This window comes from Hippocampus comes, unplaced genomic scaffold, assembly GCF_001891065.2.
Source record: "Hippocampus comes isolate QL1 unplaced genomic scaffold, H_comes_QL1_v1.1 scaffold2, whole genome shotgun sequence".
Classification (NCBI taxonomy): Eukaryota; Metazoa; Chordata; class Actinopteri; order Syngnathiformes; family Syngnathidae; genus Hippocampus; species Hippocampus comes.
In genome coordinates this window covers 1,580,140-1,600,031 of record NW_017805139.1, presented here as the reverse complement: position 1 = coordinate 1,600,031, position 19,892 = coordinate 1,580,140, and the positions used below count along the sequence as shown (strand labels likewise).

The 19,892-nt window shown below is 42.6% G+C and overlaps 1 protein-coding gene across 3 annotated transcripts in view; it reads right to left on the bottom strand.

Moving 5' to 3' along the window:
- Positions 1-749: 749 nt before the first annotated feature.
- ano5b (anoctamin 5b) overlaps positions 750-19,892 on the bottom strand; it is a 36,435-nt gene continuing 17,292 nt past the window's right edge. For 2 of the 3 annotated variants that reach the window (XM_019867450.1, XM_019867451.1), the window contains 19 exons: positions 18,013-18,077; positions 13,811-13,918; positions 11,889-11,957; positions 11,435-11,719; positions 11,216-11,335; positions 10,148-10,263; positions 9,914-10,048; positions 9,153-9,258; positions 8,933-8,993; positions 7,637-7,788; positions 7,480-7,554; positions 7,162-7,387; positions 6,846-7,024; positions 6,636-6,733; positions 5,366-5,496; positions 4,988-5,193; positions 4,648-4,835; positions 1,964-2,069; positions 750-1,880 (listed from right to left, as the gene is read on the bottom strand). In XM_019867450.1, the coding sequence (XP_019723009.1) occupies positions 1,656-1,880; positions 1,964-2,069; positions 4,648-4,835; positions 4,988-5,193; positions 5,366-5,496; positions 6,636-6,733; positions 6,846-7,024; positions 7,162-7,387; positions 7,480-7,554; positions 7,637-7,788; positions 8,933-8,993; positions 9,153-9,258; positions 9,914-10,048; positions 10,148-10,263; positions 11,216-11,335; positions 11,435-11,719; positions 11,889-11,957; positions 13,811-13,918; positions 18,013-18,077 (2,651 nt within the window). In that variant the 3' untranslated portion in view covers positions 750-1,655. Of the gene's footprint in view, positions 1,881-1,963; positions 2,070-3,822; positions 4,210-4,647; positions 4,836-4,987; positions 5,194-5,365; positions 5,497-6,635; positions 6,734-6,845; positions 7,025-7,161; positions 7,388-7,479; positions 7,555-7,636; positions 7,789-8,932; positions 8,994-9,152; positions 9,259-9,913; positions 10,049-10,147; positions 10,264-11,215; positions 11,336-11,434; positions 11,720-11,888; positions 11,958-13,810; positions 13,919-18,012; positions 18,078-19,892 lie in introns of those variants that run through there. The other variant, XM_019867452.1, reaches the window with a different exon arrangement.

The following is a 19,892-nucleotide window of genomic DNA, read 5'->3' as shown; positions in this document are numbered from 1 at the left end:
CACACACACACGCCACTCACGCTTCTAGTAGAAAATACTGTGCAAATCCGTTGTGGGCCATGTTCTTTAATTTAACATAGCACATAGCACATTCACATATATATATATATATATATATATATATATATATATATGTATGTATGTATGTGTGTGTGTGTGTGTGTGTCTGTGGTGTGCGTAATTGTAATTTAACAGATTGAGTACCTTCAATAGGTGTTTATACCCCTTGAACTTTTTTTTCCATTTTCCACCTTACCACAAACGTCAAAGTTATTTGTTGAGGTTTTTCGACCAACACGAAGTAGCACCATCTTGTGAAGTGGATTAAAGACGATATGTGTTTGTTTCGGCCCCTCCCCCACCACTTTTTGAGCCACCTTTTTCTGCAATTACATCCCCTCAAAAATGCTGTTCTTCTTGCCTCTTCAGAAGGGCCAGATTTGTGGAGCGTACAATTTAGAGGGGCCTCATGGACAGACTGCGCCTCCTAGCTGTGGATTTCTGCAGCGCCCTCCATAGAGCCCATGGGCTGGTTCTCGAACAAATACTCTCCTCACTCACTGTCAGTTTAAGTGGATGGCCACGTCTTTCAGTTTGCAGTAGTGCCATATTTTCCCCATTTTTGGACGATGCATTGCAAAGTGCTTCTGACATGCTCAAAGATTGGGATAAAAAAAAAGATTATAATTAATCCAACATCGCCACAACCACATCCCTGACCTGTCTGATGAATGAATTCTTTGCTCTTCGTGGTGCTGTTGTTCACTAGTGTTCTCGTACAAAGCGCTGAGGCCTTCACAGAACAATTTCACACAGGTGGACTCTAATTTTGCAGACTTCATCATCGTATTTTCATTCCACTTCCGCATTATGTGCGACTTTGTGTTGGTTTATTACGTAAAATCATCACAAAATCACCCCCGTTTGGGATTGTAAAGTCACAAAATAAGAAAAAAGTTCAAGGGGGAAGAATACTTTTTCAAGCCACGGTTAAACTCAGTGGAACATTTTGTCACATATTTTATTGATCAGTGTGATTCTTTTTTTTTTTTCAAGAATGTAAGGCATACAGATATGTAACACCATTTTTACAATGACAAGACTTCTTTTCACCGCTACTACTATACAAACAATACAACATACAGCTAGTTGGGACAAATTCAGTCATGTATTTCGTACCCTCTTTACAAGTATCACATGCCGGGACAAATATATTCAAATTAAAATTATTTAAAGGGTTATTACAATGAAATAAGCTTTATCAGAACATCCATAAATACATGTCGCCATTTCTTAGGCGTGAGCTACAGAAAGGAAGGCATTACATGGAGAATTGCACAATTGTTTTGCTCATCGCTGTAAACGTTCACATCGACCCCTTCATATTTTCTATGGCGCAGATACACGACATGCACTTGAGAAGCAGATGCATAAGCAAGCCATTGATTGCAATGTTTTTTCTCAACTATGACTGCTCCGATCCTAATATAGGAACTCATTACAGCAGGTGATTATGCCCATGAAACAAGAAACAAGGCCAGCATTGTTTTTACTGAAACACAGAAGCCCTTGCATATGGATGTCATCAGCAGGTATAACCGCACAAGCTCCAAAGTCTAGTTTTGGCTTGGCCACTGTGATTTGTGAAATGGCAGCTAGAGGCACTCAGACAGCACTTCATGCTTGTCCGGCACAGACGATGCCTCTGAGAGGGGCTCGGTGATGAAGCTGGCACTCAGCTGGAGTTTGAGTCTTTCCACCTCATAGTTATGCAGGTACTCTTGAATCAGGTAGCGTTCCCGTTTGAATCGCGCCTTCACATCTGAGGGCACATCTGGAATCATCCACGCCACAAAGAACTTCACCACGAAGACCACGTGCTGCAGAGGGAGAGTGATCACAGGGCGATTGAAGCTCACGGTACCTTCTTCTACAATTATTTGAATGAGGGTCGAAGTCTTACTTCCATGATGATAATGAAGGCCATTTTGGCTGCTAGGATATGCCAGAACTGCATGGTGTGAGTGTACTCCCTGTAGTGACCTGGCGGGTAGCGGTAATCTCTGTATCTGTAAAACCCAACAAGGAGTTCCATGAAGAAGTATACGCACAACTCCGAGGTCGCCGCTGACTCTGTTGATTGAATGCCGATTTTCACAACAGACATTTTGACGTTGATGATAACGCTGATGTTTGTCTATCCATTAATTTGCTTTCCACCCTCGCGTGGTGGGATGCCTCCAAGTGGCGCGAGGGGGGGAATGCTGGGGCTCTTGGGCCCCAGACGCGGCTAAATGCCCACCAGCCAGTGGGGAAGGAGGTGGGGTCTCACTGGAAGGTGAGGCGCCCAGCGCTCGGCCCGCCGGAACGGAGGGGAGTGGGAGTAGCCGCACCACAACCCTCCTGAAACAATAATCAGGCTCGGGCACTTCCGGGGCCCACCCTGGGTATGAACCTCGCGAGGCACCAACAAGAGTCGTACCGGGTGTGGGACCCGGGTGGGGGGGCAAGTCCCTGTCGGGGGCCGATTGCCCAGGAGGAGGAGGAGGAATTTGCTTTCCAACTTGTCCTGTTTAGGTCATAGGTGATCAGGAGACAATACCAAATGACTTTGGGCGAGAGTACTGAACTGAATTAGGCGCCAAGAGGGCTCAAAGAAATAGTCACAATCCCACTTATTCCGACAGATAATTTAAAAGAATCAATTTAAAACTAATTAAGGCTTTACAGCCGGTGCCAAAGCAGCCCTTCGTCACAGATTCTGTTCAGAGCCTTTATGGACAGAAATTACAGACACAGGTGACCTCATTATTTTTTTTGCAGATGATGTGCTTCTATTGGCTTCATTAAGATGTGATTTTCAACTCTGGCTGGAAATTAATAATAATAATAATAATACATTTTATTTGTGGGCGCCTTTCTAAGCACTCAAGGACACCTTACAACAAGCAGTTAAAAACACAAATACAATGTTAAAAACAACATCAAATAAACTAAGATAAAATAAAACAAAATAGAGATAATGGATTCATGGTCAGAGTGAATGAGCTTGTCTAAACAGATGTGCTTTGAGGCTGGATTTGAAATGTGTTAATGAGTCTATGTTACGAAGGTCAGCGGGGAATGTGTTCCAGTGCTGGGGAGCAGAGCGACTGAAGGCTCTGCTCCCCATGGTGACGAGGCGGGCGAGCGAGACAGTGAGGAAGAGAGAGGAGGAAGAACGAAGAGAGCGGACAGGTGTGGCAATGTGGATGAGGTCAGATAGGTCTGGAGGGGCAAGGTTGTGGATAGCTTTGAAAGTAAGGAGCAGGATTTTATATTGAATGCGGTGTATAATGGGGAGCCAGTGGAGATGTTGAAGGACAAGTGTAATATGGTTTATGGATGGTGTGAGTGTGATAATGCGAGTGGCTGAATTTTGGACCAGCTGAAGCTTATGGAGTGTTTTTTGAGGGAGACCGAGCAGGAGGGAGTTATAGTAATCAAGTCGGGAGGTGACGAGGGTGTGAACGAGTATAGCAGTGGAATGAGGGGTGAGAGAAGAGCGGAGCCGGTGGATGTTTCTAAGATGAAAATATGCAGAACGAATGATGTGGTTGATATGTGAGGTGAAGGAGAGGGTGCTCTCAAGGATGACACCCAGACTCTTGACCTGAGGGGAAGGGGAGATGGAGGAGCTGTCAAAGAGAATGGAGAAATTGTTTATTTTGTTTAGGGTGGATTTGGTGCCAATGAGAAGGAGTTCAGTTTTATTGCTGTTCAGTTTGAGGTGAACCATGATTTTAATTCCTGCAAGCAGTTGGTTAGGGAGGATGGTGGAAGTGTGGTGTTTGGTTTGGTAGAGATGTAGAGCTGGGTGTCATCCGCGTAGCAGTGAAAGTGAATTTGATGTTTCCTGAAGATATTACCGAGGGGGAGAAGATAGATTAGAAACAGCAAGGGGCCAAGGACAGAACCCTGAGGAACACCTGAAGTGAGGGGAAAGGGGTGAGATCTAAAACATTTGAGCTGGATAAACTGGGTGCGGTCAGAAAGATAGGAGCGGAACCAGGAGAGGGGGGTGCTGGTGAGACCAATGGAGGAGAGTCTGTCGATGAGGATGGAGTGAGAGATAGTGTCAAAGGCTGCACTGAGGTCAAGCAGGAGGAAGATAGCGAGTGAACCGGAGTCAGCAGAGAGAAGAAGGTCATTGGAATTGAGCCAATCTGACTGTCATAAAAAAAAAAAAAAAATTAAAAAAAAATCTGATACAGGTTGCATATGGACAAAAAAATCTGGGTCGGATTTGCCTGCACTGTGAATTTAGCCAGTATTTTTTTTTCTTTATATTTGTGATGGACATCTCGCCAGATCCAAGACCCAGAACGATATTTATCTGGTAGTCTGACAGTGTGACCGTCGCGAACACCCAAAAGATGGTGCCGTCTGAGAAGGCCATGAGAATGGATGGATGGCTGGATGAATGAACCTCACATTAAGTACAGTATATGTTTCTGGAATGTGGGAGTACCTGGCAAAGACCCCTGCAAAAGCCACATGGAAGGGCGCGAGCCCAGTTTAGAACTTTCTCGACCGCGAAGCTGACATGCTAAATACTACAACCACGCAGTCCTTTTATCAACAAACTTGATCAAATGTGCTTAATACCTGCAGGTGGATGTTGAATTATCAAACCAGTTGTCCTGTTCTTCTGGCATGTGGCGGAAGGGGATCTGTGAGATGTTGTAAACTGACAAGCTGTTGTTCACGTAGCCCCTCATGGAGGCCCCTTTACCGTATGCGTACAGGTAGACCATACGGGGAATCATGTCGGAGGTGAATGCCATGATGAACGCCTGAAATCACAGCACAAGAAGCCGTTGAGAAATTTTGAAGGACGCCATTTTGCAAAAGAGATGGAGATATATGCGCAAACCAGCATAGTAACTAGAAAGTGCATTCATTGCACCTCTCATGAAGCAAAATAAAGTGCAAGACACAAACTCACATTGGTCACCACAGACAATATGGCGACCGCATTGAGAATCTCCTGCCAAGCTCCAATGTTTCTGGCCTTGGAAGCCACAGGTCGTCTGAACTGAGTGGTGAACTTCCACGCGTCCACGCGAATTTCCAGAATGTTGTTGAACAGAGCAAGAAGGGGAGCCAAAGGAAAAGATGCAACAAACAGAGTGATGAAACCAAACTGGATCACTGAGAGGAGCCAGAGAGGGTGAAAAGGAAGACAACAAAGAAAACATAATTGAAAGTTACATCTCAAGCAGTAATGGACAGCATGATGATTCTTTTAAAGGTCAAATAGAAGCACATACCAAACATTCATTTGATATTTTTCCATCTATTCTACGAAGAAAAATTATCTTACCCATTTCTAGGTATTCATAGAACAATCCCAGCTGGCTGAAGTTCTGCAGGACGTGGTCCTGTTCCCAGCGACTGTAATGGTTCTCAGGATGGTGCCTCCCCTTTCTGCTACTCCACCAGTTCCGCATCAACCTGCCGGATGCCAACGGAAATGTGAGAAATACCGCTGTGAGTGAGTGAGCTATTAATTTAACAAAATGGTTATTATTGGTTTTTTTTTTTTAATTGGAATGAAACTGCGCTGCATTATACTAACAGCTGGGTCTAATATTTTTGCTACCGGACTAACATTACAATATCACAGCTATGTATTTAAATGCATACGGTATTACGGTGAAAATATGACATTAGGTTCTCTGCACAGATTACTGGTTAGTGTTAACCAGTAATCTGCATGCAGCCTGTTGTCCTCCTTATAAACGCACTGGTGTCACACTCACGTTATGTGGCCTGCCAGTGCCTGGAAATAAAGTCCGCGCAGCAGACGCAGTGTGTCATTTGCATGGCAAAGCGATGAAGGGTGCGTGCTATCATATATATTAATTGGATATTTACTTCATCCATCACTGAGGGCAACCGTTTATCCATGTGACACTTTGACCCCCAAGTTCAACCACCTGGGTCACTTTTAAATCACAAATAAAAGAATACTATGTCTTGATTAACACAATCCAAGGCTGGACTGAACACTTTTGTTCAATTGACACAATTCAATTTCTTTTTCCTCTCAAGTGGCATATTTGAGATATGCATCATGGCATAAATAGAAAAAGCGTGGACTACAGGGGGCAGGCAGTGAATTGGAATTGAACCAAAAATGTTATGTATCAGGGGTCACCGATTAGGTTGCCCCCAAGGACCACATGAGTAGCAGAATTTCTGGGCCACAAAACACATCTGATTAAAAAGCGCAACAGCTAAATTTAGCCGTGAAAACTAATTTGTACATACAGTACATCAGTCGCCACATTATTAATTAGTAGACGCTTTTTCCCTGCCAAACAATGCCGAACGCAAGTATAGTTGCATAGCGTACCAGAAGCTTTTTCAGACTCTTGTTGTCACACGAGGCAAATTCACATAAGCTCTTTGCAACATTTTGCTAACCTGATATGGCTGCATGAGAGGAGATTTGCCTAGTGTCGGTGCGCCTCACGATCTGGCTAGTGAGGCATATGTACATTACCTCCTATGCATTTTTACCTAAAAATGTGGCGAATAATACGTGGAAAAATATAAACAAATTTAGAATTAAGATATAATGAACTCACGGCAGCAGGGCTTCCTGGATGTTCCCCCACAGTTGCTTTCCGGCCATGACGATCACCAACTGTGTCGTCAGCTCTATAAGACAGCCTCCAGGGTCACACTAGAACGGCAAGAAGTTTGCAGATTGTAAAGGGACGCATTTGAAAATACAGATTGAAGCATTTTGATTGGAGAAAAATACATTTCGTTTGTTCAAAGCCCGAGACACACACCTCCTCATTTCTCAGTTTGCTCCACTTCCCGAACATGTATGAGTATTTACCAGGAAAGCCCACAAATTTGCCCTTAAAGAAAGCCACATAGAAGCAAGACGAGTAATAGTTGACAAACTGGAAGAGAAACATCTTCATGGTGAGCCTGTTCTCGTATTCCAGATGGGTCTTTGGGATCTCTGGTGGAAGGGAGCACATGGAGTATAAATTTCAGACAATCACTTTAAAACTCATTTCAATGGGTAACTCCACAAAAAAAAAGGTTTCCAAATCAACAAACATGTATTGGTGGAGCAGACTGAGAATGGCAATGTACCCATATCCGTAATCCAGACAGCCACCCTCTCATAGAAGAAGTTGAGGATCATGATGATGACAAAGTTGATGCAAGAGGCGGTAGCAGAGGTGGCAAGCTGCGGTGTGATGAACCTGCCCACCACCTGGATCTTCCTCATCGGGTCTTTGATGATACTGGCAAAGGCAGCGTACACAGCCAACCTGTACGCTATGACCCCAATAATGCAGGCCAGGATCAGAGATATCTGCGGAAAGCACACAAAGTCGGTCGTGCTAGCAGGAGTGTGTGATGCGGGCTGGCCCATGGTGAAACTATTGACATCAAACATCCACATACCCAAAAAAGGACAGTGGCCCCAGACAGGCAGAAGCGAGCACACTTGCTGGTGACAGGAAGAAATGGCTCCATTTCCTGGTCGATGATTTGGATTGAATGAATACACTGTGTTGATCGACCTGTGTTGTTATGGAATGGAAAGAAAGGACTGGTGCACCTGAGTGATTTTGTTGAGTCTCCTGTTTGTACATCTAATTTCAAACTCGGGCCGAATTTGAAGCTGTTGCTGCGCCTCTTCAAAGTCAACCAAGTCCCACTCATACTCCAGCCGGGCTTGACGTCGCTTCCAAAACTCCAAAAACAGAGTTACTGTGGAGTACATTTGCAGAAAAGAAGTCAAGGTGATTTTAACGTCAGTGGCCTCATGCGACAAAAACAACAATGCTTCGTTTTGTTTTATACCCAAGACCGATTACAACCATTATGCCCTGTGAAAAGAGGATGACCTTGCACCTGATTCAATTTTCAGACAAGTGGATGAGAACTCTTAACGATCGTTTGTATAAGCTCGACTGTGTGCACTTTAGTTATTTTGTAAGAGCAGAATTTTAAAAACAGCTCTTGTCCTGCATCTACACTACTCACAAAAATTTCGGGACGTTGGGCTTTCAGGTCAAATTTCAGGATGAACCTCACATGCACTTCAACTTTTACAGGTGAACTTAATTTAACCTACAGTAAACTTTTGAACGTCCACGTCCAACTGTTCGGTGTTTCAGTATTTTTAAAAAAAAAAAATTTATAACTTGCTGTTCACAAACAAGGCGCCAAACAACAACCTTTACAAAAGGTTTCTGATCCATGATTCGATATTTTCAAGGATGTCGACTTCTATGTCTTTCTGTGATTCTATTAGTCTTTCTGTTGCAACCTAGTGATGACACTATGTGGCACTCAAAGCTCAATGACCAAACCAATCTGACAACATCATCCGTCTGCACAACAACCATCCCAAATTATTCTTAATCAGTTGTTCGTGTTGTCTTGGTCTCAAGATTTCAAAATGTGAAAAGCATGATAAAAAAGACTGTCTAAATGCAAATTGAAATTGAATCAGGACATTAATTTCTCCAATCATGCATGAAACAAATGTGAATTTGTCAAATTTATCCTGAAATTACCACCAAAAGCCAAAAATCACTAACTCTCGGTGAGTAGGGTATTTAAGAATTTATAGGTGTTTCTAATGTCATGTCTCATTTTGAAACCCTGTTGCAATGCGCTGGTTAGGAACCTCCGAGACTGTCCAAAGACTGCAGTATGCTTCGTTAGACAGGAAACCCAGTAGCGGAACATAATCGTACTGGCAAGTTAATCTGGCCATGAGAAGCACGTGGTTAGCCAGACGTAGGAAGTATGAAAGACTTCAACAGTGAAAATCTGTCCTCCGTGAGGGAGGGTTGGGGTCAGGCTGAGGTCATACGCATTTAGAGCGGCGCTGTGTGTTACTCACCCCAAATCCCCATGAATATGGCAAAGAACACCGTTCCCTCATTGTCAAACAGATGGGATTGCTGCAAGAGAAAACATCAAACGGGATCGGTTCAAGAGAGCAATACAGGAAGTGACACAATGAGCACGGCGGCATGTCGCTGACTCAGCAGGTTATATTTAATTCCTCGCAGACTGTGAATTATCATGCAAAAGGAGCTGTCCAAAGAGGATTAAGTTACCCAGGATGAGAGACACGTAGAGTTGAGCTTCCAGAAAGAGCACTTTTTGTCACACAATGGACACATCACAATCTTGCCCCCAATATTAGCATCACAAATTTCTTTGCTAATGGAAGAGAAAAAAAAAATGTCAACGAAATTCAACAGCCCAAGCGTCAGTATTTATAACTGTGGCATTTGGATTTAGATGTGTGTTGTAAATAGTTTTGGTGAAGAACAAATGCAAAACACAAGTGGGCAAACCGATAAGGGCAGCACATCATTAGAATTAGTTAATTCATTCATTCATTTTCCGAGCCGCTTAATCCTCACAAGGGTCGCGGGGGGTGCTGGAGCCCATCCCAGCCGTCTTCGGGCAGTAAGCGGGGGACACCCTGAACCGGTTGCCAGCCAATCGCAGGGCACACAGAGACAAACAACCATTAGCGCTCACATTCACACCTAGGGACAATTTAGAGTGTTCAATCAGCCTGCCATGCGTGGTTTTGGGAATGTGGGAGGAAACCGGAGTACCCGGAGAAAACCCACGCAGGCCCGGGGAGAACATGCAAACTCCACGCAGGGAGGCCGGAGCTGGAATTGAACTCGGTACTTCTGCACTGTGAGGTCGACGCACTAACCACTGGACCACCAGGCCACCCTAGAATTAGTTAATAATTTGTTCATTTTTTCTTAGTCGTGCAAAATCTAACATGCACCACACAGAACAAAAGATTCAACAAGATTCACAATTCGGTAGTGAAGGATTAATGGCTACCAACCTGGATATGTTGTCGTCGTAGCTAAGCACTCCGTAGGTGAAACATATAAAGCCCATGACAGCGGCAAAGAATAACATCTCCGTGTAGAATCCCAGCCATGCAAAGTAAATCCCGATCTTTTCCCCGTAATATTTCCTGGGAGCACAGTTTCATTTCAACAGCTTGTCTGACTTCAAGGGGAAACGCACAAGTAAACGCAAAGCAACTGAAAAGTTCTGTTTTCTCTTTTCATACCTGATGAGGTTAAGTGGCTGCTCTTTGTAAAAGCAGAGAAACCTGGCCCAGTGCGTGTACAAATTGAAGCGCTCACTCTCGCATTCTGCATTTCTTGCTCTCTTCCAGTAACGGCACTGAAAGGAACACCGATGCAGTTTTATAGGGAAAAGGAGTTGAACAGTTAAAGTTCTCTTAGGGCCCTATTTTTGTACCCGCCGCATATCTACTGCATCACTAAGTGCAGTCTAACCGTGCACATTGGTGGAGTTTTCTTTCTTTTTGTATGTTCATAGATGGGTGCAGGTACAGAGGGCTGTTTGCGCCATTGTGGGAGTAAACACAATTGACTTACTTTCTGGCCAATGAAAGCAGCGCCACTCGTTCTTTCTAAATTCAGCGTATCAGACACAAACACAGTTTTTAACATTGAGGAAACAGAAATAGACTCGCCGGAGTCCGTGCAGACGATCGCGATGCGTAAAGTAAGTTTGTAACAAACTGCAAGCAGACCTCCACTTGCGCATTATGTAAAGTGGAATACAGATCATGCCTGTGTAGTGAGCACTAGGAGACCACCTTACATCTGATTGTTCATGTCTGTGTTTCCCAACATAGCTGTTCTGCAGCCCAGGAGTGTGTTTTAATAAATATAATAAAGGGGATCATAATATGATGCGTCCAATTAATTGATTTCTACAATGATTAAGAGGGTGTGATGCACACTGTCATCTTATTTATGAATGAAATGCATCAACATCCACAACACACATCAGAGGAGCGCAGAATCTGTCTGCCTGTACCTCGAACACTAAAGTCCGGTCTACTTAATGTCACCAAATTGTCAGGTGTACAGTGGGCGTGTAAAAGGAAATGCTCTCGGTCTGTCAGAATGCTATGCGAGGCACGGCGCGGTCTGCCAAATTCCCAAATACAACAAACTAAACTTGTGCCAGTTTTAACACCGAGTACACAAGCGGTTGGGTACAAAAATGGAGCCCTTCAAGTTAAATGACTGAATGTAAAGTTTTTTTAAACAAAAACATTTGATTATTATGTGTCCATGTTAGTTTCTTCATAACATCTTACATCGTGAAGTGGGAATGCTGCTGTGTATGTCCCATTACTGAGTAGTCGCTTGATTCCTGTCTTGTCTTTGTCTTGTCGGCCGTTTTTGTAATAAGGACATCGCGCTAAGATGTAGTAGACCTGAGAAAAAAAAAAGATTCAAACCATGTTTTTCACAAATGAGAATACTGTATGTTCAAAATGCAAATAAATAACATTCAAAGAGAGAAACACACTCACAATCCTGTTTCTTGTGGATGGTGGGAAGAAAGTATCCTTGTCATTAATGAGAAAGAAGTCAGTCTTGCCTTTGTCAAAGGGGTAAGTAAAATAATCAGGTTGTGGGTGCATAATGTGTTCTGGCAAGCGGAAAGGATGTGACAGCCATTCCAGAGGAACATCTCGCCCGTGGGGGATATCACTGGCTTTGAAAGGAACTTTAATCTTCAAGACGTCCGCGTAGGTGGCCAGAACATCCCATGGAGCATGGATCTTCAAGAAGTATGTCTTCTGGTCTTTTGAGTCCTGGTATAAGAAAATGAATGAGTAAACAACAGGTTGGTGGCTAATCCATCCACTTGGTGGTGTTAAATTTACAGTGAGCCTCCCCTTTAAAACCTTTCTCACAAATATCTTGTGTCACTCTACATTGTCCTCTAGGTGGTGCACGTGTTCTGCATTTGTGGTATCTTACAGATTTGTCTTCTGTCTCCAGCTCCAATCCAGCTTTCTCAAGGTTGGCCTCAAACTCCCTCCTCCTCTCCTGAGAACAAACACACACATCACGCTGATGACAAGAACGAAAGCAGAACGAGGTCTTAACTAACCACATATTTCCTTTTCGGTGCTTGAATTTGATCAGACAGCCTGATGATGGGGTGAGGGGTGGGATACAGAAAGCTTTATCCAACAATAATTTGCACACACACACACACACACACACACACACACACACACACACACACACACACACACACACACACACACAGGAGATCGTGTGAGTGATATTGTGACACTAAAGCTTGAAGTGGATTTCATTCACACCCAGGTCCATTCAAGACCAAATTCCTGTTTATCAAAAACTTTGCATGTTGCATCCGACCAAGTGAACTTTCTTCTGGGTGTACTGGTGATTTTAAAAAAGGAACAAAATAACTAATTATTAGTAAAAATCTTGTTTTGATTGTAAAGTGTCCTTGAGTGTTTTGAAAGGCGCTTATAAATGTAGTGTATTATTATTATTATAAAAACAAAAGATGTAGTGTGGTGGCGATTGACACTGGTATAAAAGACGGTTAGTACTTGCGCCACTAGGGGGCAGTACAAACGAGTTGAGAGGTAACCTGAAACTGATGACCAAGCAAGGCTCCAATTTGCTTAGTTTCACATTCAGCAGTTTGAGAACAAAATTATTATTCATTTGGGATGATGCTTCTGCCCACCTAGTGAATGTTCATACAAAATGGATCTTTACCGAGGGCGTGTGCTAACACTCTATGAAAACCTTACCATGAAAAGCTGTCTCTTTCTTCAGTGATCACAAAAGTCAAGAAAGGGACAAATGTATAATTGAAGAAAGGAAAGCAGTTGTCCATTTTAGTCCAAAAATGAATATTTACATGTATTATTTATAACTTGTTTTAGTAACAGTTGAGACTCACAGTGTTGCTGTGCCAGAGCCCACTTTTGTAATCTTCACACCACATCACTCTGAGCACAAGGTTGGGGGTGGTGCAAGTGCAAACAACACATTTGTTGGGCACAGGCCCTCAAGCAGCAACTGGTAAAGTAGAAACGTTGTTGCTAATAGCGACATTGGGTAATGAACTGCCTCAGTTGCTGGAAGCAGGGTCTAAATTAGACCAATGGTTCTTTGTAACAACTTTGCTACATTTCTCAACACATTTCTCTAACTTCATGTCTGCAAAAAAAAAAAAAAAAAAAAAAAAGAAAAGAAAACCGAGTAACAAGAATTAATAATTTTGTTTTATGTAAATCTTCCTTCCTCCACATGATCTTATTACCGGGTTTTTAACAGTCTGTATCATCCACAATTGAATGTGTAAAGAATGGTGATAGTTTTAAGTTTTGTGTCAATGGAAAAGAGGTTACTATCATCACTTCCTATTTTTCTTTCTGAAGTATTACTTTTCTGGATTGTGTAACAAGGCGAACAGTATCTCACTTTGTCACAGTAAAATGATGAGTAGTCAAGTGATGGCAGCTTGTCCTTTTTCGAGAATATTTGCTGGCGATCTAAACCCAAATTTTTACAGCATTTTCCTGGTTTGTAGTATTTTGTGTAAGGTATAAATGGGAGATGGGGTGAGATAAAATTTGTTGGCTTTGGCACATGGTGTAACAAGCAGATCACCTGCAGTGTGACGTTTATCACTCAAAACATACCGTCTTGACCCCTTTGTGTTGAAAATGATTGTCTTTGTCGCAATGACATGATCTAACATCTAATTATGTTAATGGAGAAAGCAGCATCAAATGTGTGTGAACGCACACGCTTCGGCAATGCCCCTCGTTTGTGTGACGAAATCCACACTTCACCGTTAAGCTTCTGATGTGCCAGTTTACTCGGAGTGCAGTGTGAAAGTGTCTTGTTACCTGTTTCTTCTCTCCATCTTTGTCATCCACGTAAGACAACACAAAGTCAATCCTTCGCACTCCATCCCTGAAGAATACCGTGTCTTTGGTTGGTTGTAGTTTCTCTGTCTGAGATAAACAACAGGAACAATGAAATCGTGGTTAATGTTTCCAATGGCTGGGAACGAAGAAAGAAGAACATTTATTCAAAGATACAGGGCTCTATTTTTCACACGTGCTCAGCGTTAAAACGGATGCGTCTTAATTTCGTTCCGGGACAAGTCTAGTTTACCCTGTTTGGGAATATGGTAGACTGTGCTACACCTTGCTAGGTGTTATGGCAGACCTACTTCAATTACATGCCCCCGGCGCACTGGACAATTTGGTCACAGAAAGTAGAACAGACCGTAAAACAGCTAAAAGCAGGTCTAAGTTATAGCGCATGAGGTATAACAGGATTTAGGTGGATTTCACATTCTCCACTCCGTTGAGACAGTATGTGTGATGGATGTCACATAATATGACAACAGCGTGCATCAAACACTGAATAATTGTAGAAATCAACTCATCCATCCATCTATCCATTTTCTGACCCGCTTATACTCAAAAATAGATTGACTTGCAAGATTATATGAATTTGTATGAATCAGGCATTGACATGAGAATATGTAAGGTATTCGGCACTAATTAAGATACAGTCAATCATATGAATCATGACAATATGTGGACTATTTCGGACCTAATTAAAGATACAGTCAGTGATATCATGAGGTATACAGTAAATTGCACTCCCATAGGCCTACACATTCACATACACACGATTTAAGAATTGACATTCAACAGCCTGACTGCCCAGGGATAGAAAGTGTTTCTGTGTCTGTTGGTCCGGCTACTCATGACTCTATATTTCCTGCCCGAGGGCAGAAGGTTGAAGAGGCACCTCCCAGGGTGGGATGGATCAGTCAAGATTTTCTTTGCCCTTTGTAGCTCCCTTGAGTTCGCGATGTCATCCAGGGATGGCAGGGGGCAGCCGATGATTTTTTTTTGTGCCGCCTTTATGACTCCTTGCAGAACATTTCTGTCCTTGGCCGTGCAGCCGGCATACCATGCTGTGATGCCGTACGCCAATACGCTCTCCACCGTAGAAAGCGGTAGAATGTGTGTCGCAGCTGTGCCCCCGTCTGGCATTTGTTCAGCAATCTTAAGAAGTGCAGCCTCTGTTGCGTTTTCCCGACCAAAGCATCCGTGTTGGTGTGCCATTTGAGGTCATCCGCTACATGCACACCCAGGAACTTAAACGTCGAGACCTTCTCCACACAGACACCGCCTATCTGTAGTGGGGAGGGGTCTACTCTCTTCCTCCTCCAGTCCATCACCATCTCCTTTGTTTTGCAGGTGTTCAGTAGCAAGTTGTTTGATGAACACCAGCCTACGAATCTCTGTACCTCCTCCCTGTATGCCGTCTCATCGCCATCGGAAATGAGACCCACCAATGTAGTGGCATCGGTGAATTTCACAATGACATTGGAGTCATACATGGGGGTACAGTCATGTGTGTACAGCGTAAACAGGAAGGGGCTCAGCACACAGCCCTGGGGCGAGCCCATGCTGAGTGTTAGTGTGGAGGATGTGTGGGGCCCGCCCTCACAGTCTGTGGTCGATCTGTCAGAAAGCTTCTGATCCATTTGCAGGTGGGGGTTGGGTAGTCCAGGTTGTGTGTGTGTGTGTGTGTGTGTGTGTGTGTGTGTGTGTGTGAGATGGTAGGAGTGGGTAAGAAGGTTTGTCACACAGACACACTATCGCTGGTGAAAGGCAGTCACCAAGTGTTCACTTCACTGCGGCCAACTTTACATCATCTGAATGTGGAAAACATCTTGCATTTGCTTATAAACGTACAGTACTTTGTGTGCGCCTATCTGCTGCAAAAACTGAGTGAGTCCGTTATTCTTCGCCTCTCGTGCACTGAAGTTTAAAAGGAATGAAAGGACCCATTTCGGGTAGCCGGGAATTCCATTTCTACCAGCACGCATCTACAAATACACCAAAAGAAAGAAAACTCCACCCATGCGCACAGTTAGACCTGACTTTGCGCAAGACTTGCGCTGGGCACTAAAATAACAATGTGTTGTTACTTTAAGTAAGAACTTCCATGTCATTTAGATAGCACAGTGCATTTTACAATTATCAGGTCATGTTGTACTGTTTTTTTTTTTTTTTTAAATGAGCATTAGCATAAGTGCAAAACTTTCTGCTCACCAAACCAAACATTTCATGTTGTAAAACAACCACATGAAAGAGTCCTAACTATAGAGGGTGCAGCGCTCAACATATTATTTATACCAAACATATGTTCCAACATGATTGGAGGGAATGAAAAAGCACAAGCAAATGTCCATATATGGAGTTAATATCTTGACTGGAAGAGCAAATGTTAGGTTAAAAAAAACAAAAAAAAAAAAACCCAGCCAGCTTGTTTATCAGAGCACCACATACACTTACACGCCATCTTGTATGAGCGATATTAAGCTACAAGTGGAAGTTAATGTGATATAGTGCTTGCGCATCAAAACCGTTGACCAAGTAGTACTGACTAAACGTTCCATTAGAGGGCTGAAGTCAAATAAGCTTTTCAGTGAAGATGAATCTCAGCTGGCTCTCGCCAGAGCATCAATAGTTTCTGTGTGCCCTCTTGTTCGAGAATGACAAGAACCCTTTGAATAACTGAGGTCTTGTGATTCAGCAATGAGTGCGACAAATCACTAAAAGGCCATCAAACATATGCTGCTAAAGCACACTGACAGTCTGCTGAAACATGCAAAATCCCTTGTGACATTACGGCTATTCTGTGTAAATCTCCAGCATAATAGCACAAGTTAAATCAGAACAATTGTGCCAAAAAAAACATGACAAATTATGTCATCGGGTCAAAATACCTTTGATGACTGCCACGCAGGGGGTAGGGACTATGTTGGAAGTTAAAGTAGGCCACATCATGATATGTACTTGAATTGTAATTTAGTTCATATTTATAATAAAAATGAAATACAACTCAATGGTATTGTGTATGGTCGACTGTTATACTGAACTAAAACACGAATAAAACGGATCAACTTGTTTTAAATACATTCTCAAGCGCTGGAAAATAGCACAACTCATAAAAAGTAAACAAAAGAAAAGTTTTGAGTGAGAGCAGTTTGACTTGCTCCATTTTTGAGACATCTGCAGAAGTTTGTACACAAGTGATATTGACAACTAAATACCTCCAATTCCATTTTCTTCAGTTGTCTTGATTAAACGCCCAACATTAGATTAGGATTCAGAGATGCCAACTCCTCTCAGTACCTCTCAGGAACTTTCAGAATATTTTGTCAGGAATTTTTCTATGTTTTCAGGGACACTTGTATCCCACCAAAACAAACATACATTACCATAAAGATGACAAACCATACTAATATTTTTTAATAAGAAGTATTAAAGTAACTTACATGTTGTATGATGACCTAAATTCCGATTACAACAATGGCCCTAGTAGTGCTGGACACAATTTTATTCCCTAATATTGGTCATGTGGAATCCTGATGACAATACATATCCCGACAGAATATTTTTCCTGAAAATGACATGAAATCAATGCCAATTTTCTCAGATCATTTCTGCATTTATCTACAAAACACACATTTCAATAGAGTCGCAGGACAATTTTTTAACCTGCCACGCATGTTTTTGAAATGTGGGGGTGGGGAAACCGGAGTACCCGGAAAATACCCATGCAGGCACAGGGAGACCATGCAAACTCCACACAGGAAGGCTGGAGCTGGAATCAAACCCTGCACCTCTGCACTGTGAGTCCGACCCGCTAACCACTGGACCACCAGGCCGCCCTGTGTATGAAATGCGCTTTATAATAAAGCTGCCTTGCCTTACCCTCTAAGGTGCACAACAGATTTTGTAAAAATATGCCCAGTAGGGACTCGGTGCTCAGATGCCGCCATGATATCTCAACAACATACTTTCCCCATCACTGCTTTGTCTGTATCGTCTTCAAGAAAGAAAAAAAAAAGAACTGTCCCTATTATATGATGATGACTTCTCGGTTGGATGACTCGATTTATTGAACAAAAAATGTCGATGAACACTTTCTCACTGCATTCACACAACAACAAAAATCATTTTCTTGCCAGACTGTTGAAAGGAAATGATGATGTCAATGTAGTCCATCTTACCTCAGTGTGTCCCGGCAGGGTTGTTCTCTCAGACAGTGAATTCACATCATTTCCACCATTTTCATCTACAAGACAAATTGGTACATTTTAGTCTGTGTGTAACTAAAGCCAAAAGTGTTTATTTCATGACTCTCCTCATGGCCTCTCGGCCAAAACTTTGGCTTTGTCAATGGCAGCATAATGAAACTAAATGTGTTGGATCTGTAGTTTTCATTCAGCCAATACATACGAAACACCAACAAGAACACCAACACTCAATGGAAACCTAGCAAAATATATGGAGTCACTAAGAACAAAGAATAACTTTATTTCTATGCATTCTTTAATTGCAAAATGTATTAATTATATTGAGTTTTTGCACTAATTAAAAAAAAAAAACACCTTTGTCCATTAGGGCTGATCATCTCTGGTCTGTGGCTGTGAAGATGTAAATCTTGATAAACTACCAACGATCCGATACATGAAAGTTACTTTAGTAGCAATTGTCAATGCGAGACCACCCGATTCACCTCCTCAGCACAATGCAGCGTGATACAGCACAGTTTGATCCAACACAACCCTGTTCGATTCAATTCGATTTGATACTACGATGCAAAGAAATTATGTTTATGCACTTCCATGACTTCAATTATTTATTCAAGACAATCAATCAACCATCGGTGCACGTTTTCAGAATGTGGGAGGAAGTAACCAGACAGAAGTACGGAGGGAAAAAATGCAAACACACACATAAAGGCTGGATCCAAGATTGCAACTGTCTGACTGTGTGACAGATGTACAAACCACATGTTGCACCAAGCTGCCAACACAGTGCTCATATAGTCTAAACATTATAGTCATTGAAACGCTGCTCATCTCAACTCAATTTTATATAGAGTGCACTTTAAGAACAATGACAGCTGAAAGTGCTGTGTATAAATACAAACTGAGTGTAAAACAATTCAACATAGCATAATTTAGAAACAATAAAGACTGAAACAATGTAAATAAATTCTTTTGATCCGCTTATCCTCCCAAGGGTCGCATGGTTGCCTATCCCAGCCGTCTTCGGGACGTAGGCGGGGGATACCCTGAACCGGGTGCCAGTCAATCTCAGGGCACACAGAGGCGAACAACCATCTGCGCTCACAGTCTCACCTAGGGACAATTTAGAGTGTTCAATCAATCTTCCATGCATGTTTTTTTGGAATGTGGGAGGAAACTGGAGTACCCGGAGAAAACCCACGCAGAGCCGGGGAGAACTTACAAACCCCACACAGGGAGGCCAGAGCTTGAATTGAAGCCTACACCTCTGCACTGTGAGGCTTACACGCTAACCAATCGACCACCGGGCAGCGTCATCAAAATAAATAAGACGGTGAAACAAGGGCAGAGGATCAAGCTGTGTTCAAAGTCAGGGAATAAAAATGTGTTTTGAGGCAGGTTTTAAACAAAGATTGAGATGGATTGAAATGTTATGTCTTAAAACAAGGAGTAGAACAACACAATCACAACTAAGGCGTAGAAAAAAAAGTAGTGTGTTTCCGGTAACCCGACCGACCGAGAATTTCCTACGTCGAAAAAAAACTTTACGGTCGGCATTTTTTTCAAACAACCCTCTACATCAGGTGTCCCCAAACTACGGCCCGCGGGCCGGATCCGGCCCGCCTCCGCATTTGGTCCGGCCCCCTGAAAATACCACAGAGTATTTTGATTTATTTTTCATCGATGTGGATTTGTCTTTGATCATAAAGTTGGGCTTTTGCAATAAAATGTTCCTTAGTTCTGAACCGTTTTCATGATTAACTATTAATTAGTAACTATTTCATAAACACAGATACAATAAGGTGACATTTGGTGCATCTTTCTGTGCCGTTATCTGGCAACGCCAGAAAAAAAAA